This window comes from Amaranthus tricolor, chromosome 1 (genome assembly GCF_026212465.1).
Source record: "Amaranthus tricolor cultivar Red isolate AtriRed21 chromosome 1, ASM2621246v1, whole genome shotgun sequence".
In the NCBI taxonomy this organism is placed as follows: domain Eukaryota; kingdom Viridiplantae; phylum Streptophyta; class Magnoliopsida; order Caryophyllales; family Amaranthaceae; genus Amaranthus; species Amaranthus tricolor.
Window position 1 is genome coordinate 31,663,624 of NC_080047.1, and position 5,194 is coordinate 31,668,817.

The 5,194-nt window shown below is 33.0% G+C and overlaps 1 protein-coding gene across 1 annotated transcript; it reads left to right on the top strand.

Annotated features, from left to right (window-relative positions):
• Nucleotides 1-325: 325 nt before the first annotated feature.
• On the top strand, nucleotides 326-4,958 carry LOC130823628 (uncharacterized). The gene is made up of 8 exons (XM_057688326.1): nucleotides 326-496; nucleotides 1,146-1,421; nucleotides 1,530-1,588; nucleotides 2,025-2,084; nucleotides 2,170-2,239; nucleotides 3,471-3,540; nucleotides 4,363-4,389; nucleotides 4,485-4,958. The coding sequence occupies exons 2-8, from the start codon at nucleotides 1,203-1,205 to the stop codon at nucleotides 4,532-4,534; spliced, it is 555 nt and encodes a 184-aa protein (XP_057544309.1). The 5' UTR covers nucleotides 326-496; nucleotides 1,146-1,202; the 3' UTR covers nucleotides 4,535-4,958.
• The last annotated feature ends 236 nt before the right edge of the window (nucleotides 4,959-5,194 follow it).

Here is a 5,194-nt window from a genome sequence, read left to right on the forward strand (position 1 = left end):
AGTTTAATAAATTAAGTATTAAGCGAAAAATAGATCGAATTTTGATTATCGAACATGGAAGTATGATCGACTTATTATATCCTCTTATTAGTTAATCTAATAAAGTAATAGATATTTTCATAAATTAAATTTTATTAATACATAAATATAAACTACTAACACTGAAACCGTTCTTTTATATTTCTTTTATCGTTTTGTTCTTTAGTTTTTCTAAAAACCAAATATAAACTATTTTTTATTTTATATTTTTCAAAAAATAAAATTAACCTAACTCATTTTAATCAGTTTTATAATAAAAAATTTGTCAATTTTAAAAATTGTTGCCCAAACGGCCAATTCGAACTACAACCTAAAATCGAAACTAAAAATTGTGAGTCTTTCCAGGTTAAGTCTAACAAAAAAGTACAAAACCATCATATACCTCTCCGTTAAACCCTTTCTACAGGCTTGATCTACAATTTTAGGAGTAAATTAGATGACGACGACAATTTATTAGGTAACTACTTTATCTTGTATTTCTTATTTCAATTCGATTTCAATGCTGTTAAATTTGAGATTTATCAGAACTTCTATCTAATTACTTAATTGGTGCAAAATGTTTTTGGATATCATTTAAACTATAACCCTAATTTTCTTGTTCCAATCCGAAAACCAAAAAATTAATATACGATCCTACACAACTAATTTGAGATGGAGGCTCTACATGGAATCGTTGCTGATATCTCGAGGATGCTCAAAAGGTGTTTGCTTCAACTGCACTGTGGGTTTTTGCATCATTGCCTGCATATTATGCAGTATACACACTTAGCATGATAAGTTGGGGATACACTTTTTAGTGTTTGATGATCATTAGACATCTGTAGTATTTGTTATTTATTGCGATGTCTTGTTAGTATGTTGCTAATTCAAAGTATTGTAATTTGATTTTGGATACTTGTCTCTGTTCAAATACATTGTGTGTTAAGGTTTTAGAGGGCTTTACGCAGATGTTAAGGCTCTTTGGTTAATTTTATACTAGAACATCTTGGTGTTGTCAAGAGGCTTTTGAAATTGCACTGTCTTCATAATCTATGTACTTGGGTACTTTAATTTTTGTTCATTTGTTGATTTCCAATTTGAAATAATTGGTTTATGTGATTTTCAAGGTTGATGTTGGCTTCTCATAATAATCAACGCGTTGCCAAAATTATTGTATTGACCTCATGATGATGGCCCTCACATGGTTAAGTGCAATTCTAGTTGGAGCAGGGTGCCTTGCACTGGGGTACTACTTTGGTGCTCGTCATCCTGCTCGTTTACTCATTTCATCTGCAACATCCAAAGCTCATGCTTCTAGTTCCAATAATGGAAGCAAGAAAAAGAACTCCCAAGCGGCTCTTGAGATTGAAAAGCTAGCTGATATTCTTGAAGATTTCAAAATGGTGCATGGATTTCTACTCTCTCTTGTAGTTGAACATAGTTGCAACATAGGCTGTTTAAGTTTATGATTTATGTCAAGTCATTTTAGTAATGAACTCATTTTCTTAAAGGTATTAGTAGTGAGGAATGACTTGAAGATGGGTAAAGGAAAGATTGCTGCCCAATGCAGGTATTGACCCAAACATTTCTTATGTGATCATTTACTTTTTGAGGAATTTTTACGTATATTCTTTGGACAATTGTTCTTTAGTTTCTTAGAGCTTTAACAAATATTGTTATGATTGAAATCCACTTTATCCATTGTTGCATTTCCTACACTGTTATTTTGACTGAAGTACTGAACTATTTTGTATTATTCTATTAGTCTCATGGTGGTTTAGGAAAACTGCCACCACAAGACTAGTTGGTTTTAGCTTTAAAAGGTGTTGTATACTAGCCAATGTAGTCCTTTAGAACCGCCTCATTAGATGTTTGAGATATCTTGATTTCTAAGTATTACATGTGTTTCAAACACTATAACGTATCCTTTTGAGTTATCTCTATTTGGTCCCTTATATTTTTAGCTGTTAACTGTTTTTGCTTTTGTGTTCGGGTTTTTCATTCAGTCATGCTACGTTAGGGCTCTACAAAAAGCTCCATAGCCGAGCACCAAAAGCTTTGAATCGGTGAGATACAATGTGAAGCTTTTTGCTGATTGAATTTTTCATTTACATTTATGCATTTTACTTAGTGTGCTTCATTCTATGACAGGTGGGAGATGTGTGGGCAGGTTAAAGTAGTTGTCAAAATTGATAGCGAGGAAGAGATGCTGGCTTTGCAGGTGAGATGTTTCAGTTTATTTTAGTTAAGTTGTGAATTACTTTAATCCTTTGGGATCTAGTATTGCCATGCTGTTAATTCACTTGGATCAGACATAATCAATCAAGTGACATATTTTGAAGTTTCAAGAATAACCTTATCTTGTATGCAGTCTTCTGTATCACTCTTTTTCCATACAGAATATGTCATTGATGTGTTTGAATGTTTTTATAGTTTAAACTCCAAAGAAGAGTACTCTAAAGTTTCATTGAAATTATACAATCATGCACATGAAACTTCACATGTGATGTTTTCATTGAAATTACACTAAAGTTTCATTACCTTTACAATTTTTAACATCGTATATCTAAGAATGGTGTTTTTAGTGTCCTTATTTTTTGCCCATATCCCAAGACCTTTGTGTTCCGTGTTAGAGTAACTAATCAGTTTCTTTTTTGCTGTAACCTTATCAGTTTTTATATTATCACTTGTGGGTTTTAGTTGGCTTCTATACTTTTTGGAGCAGCTGACTTTAAAAGTAATGCTCTCCACATCATAATATTGGACGTTTGTTTCGAAATTATGATCTGGATTCTGGAGCCGAGGTAATAGAATCTATGCTTCTTTCAGTAACGCTCTACATCCGTACTGAAGCTGTATGTCTGTATCCTGCAGAATCTTCCATTGCTGTGTGAAACTGATGTTCTCTGTCGTAAACTCTAATAGATGGATGTATTTGAACTTGGAAAATTCACTCAATTTTTGTTGAACTTATGATTTTACATTAGTTTAAGAAGAGGGTTGAGTTGTCTGCTGATTCTCCATGTTATGTTTTTATCTAAGCATCATGTTAACTATCTTGAAAATCAGCAATCTAAATAAATAGTTTAACTTTTCTGATGTTTGGTCTTTTCTTTTGGTCATTTGCCCTTAAGAGCTAAACCAGGAAGTTTTACCTTCTCCAAGACTCTGTTTTTTCGAAGCCAAGCCTGTTTTTCCTGGGACTTTGATTTCTGTTGATTCTTCTTATCCCCATTGCAGAAATATAATAGAAACAAAGTAAAACTCTGATCTACTGGTACTAATATTTGTTTACTTGATTGTCTTTTCCTGCTAACTATGTGGTGAACCTACTTATACAATGTTGCATGAAATATTAATGTAGTATGAATACTCATATCTTTTTTTCTGTTTAGTATTTTAAAAGGTACCTTTTTAATTTCTTACTCACTATATGCTTTGGCCAAGTGCAGGGAAGGGCCAAGTCAATTCATATACCCACGCATATTGTGATTGATGCTGGTAGAACACAAATAGCACCAAGTAAGATGCTGAATTATTTTTCTACCATTATAGATCTTGCATGTTAACATAAGTTTCTATTTTGATGAAAACTCCAAAGTTCATTATTGCTCTTAGCCACTTTGGTAAGGTCTCTTTAAATAACTTTCTCAGTTCATCAAATTAATTGATCCAACCATCCAGACTAATGTGCATATGCATTTTTATCGTGCGTGTATATGTGCATGTTAAAATTGTCATGTAGGTGATGTGAATGTATTTCTAGAAATGATTGTTTTCTAGCATACGGAAATAAAATGTAATAAGAGTGATAATTAGTGTTGAGATATTAATTCATGAGGCTAAGCATTAAACATCATCATGAGCTAATGGTTTCTAAATGTTGAGATGCATAAAAATGCGAGTTCACATTCAGGAGTAAAATCTAGTTGCTTTTGAATTTAGGAGTTACTTTACCAGTCACCAATTGATTTTAGAATAATGACTTAGAAATCCTTCGGTGTGCCTCATACTTTATGGGTGTAGCTGCTATGAACTGATAATTTCAAGCAAACCGTAAATTGAGAATTGAAAGACTAAAATGACAAAAGATTAATTATACTATCAAATTGATGAGTAAAGAACAATTACAAAATAACGAAAGATAGATCAAGTTTTTCAATTTTTTATCTTATTACCCCTTCGTAATTACCTAATGTTGTAATTACCTAATTACCCCTTCGTAAACCATTATCCCCAAATACCAAGTTATAGCAGTAGCCTTCACTAACGTTCAGTTTTTCTCATATTCATAAGAAAGTCTCTGCTGACTCCTTCATTGAAATCTTTCTTTTTATTCTGCAGATTCTCGGACAGTCATGGCAGTTCTAGGTATGTGTCACTTTGTGTTGTCGTAGAACTTGCACATGCTCATTGTCTTATATCAAACTTCAATCCTTTCCACTAAAATCATATTTCTATTGTAGGACCCGCTGACATGGTTGATGATGTAACTGGAGGACTGAAGCTTCTTTAAGTGGCTTATTTATTGAAGATGGTTGCTAATTTGGCAAATGCAGGGACACCGACCTTGTTGTTGTAATTCCAAGGGGGCAGGGAGCGGGGGGCATGGAATAGCAAGGCTGCTTTTCTGCAAATCAATCATTTAATCTTATCCCAAGTTTTACTAATTGGAGGCAAAACTTTTGATGTTTCATTTGCTAATTGGATATCTTCCTGTTTGGTCCTACTGCTGGCTACTTAATTTGGTATTAGTATTGTGATGTTGATGAAGTTTGTTTCACTTTTTTATTTTTGTCAATTCGTTGTCTTATAAATTTACGGGAAAGTTGCTCAATTCCACATTGAAGTTCCTGTTGTCGTAAGAGCATTATTATTGTTCACCACTTGCTGAGATTTATTTTGGGACTATTAATAGTGAACTCGATTTGTTCAAGGTATGAGATTTATCTCAAAACCTGACATGGGATTTTTTATGTACAAAGTATCCACTCAGAGTGATGTGTTTAATGACATTGGAAGAAGAAAAACTTCAAGTTGTGTTTCAAATGTTACAGGGCTTGTTTGGCAAACTATTATTGCCTGTGGTTGTTTGCTAAAGTTAGCTGGTTGAACAATAGAAAGTCTTCGTTGCAAAGTTACTTGTTTAAACTAATTGTTTAAACTAGTTGTTCAG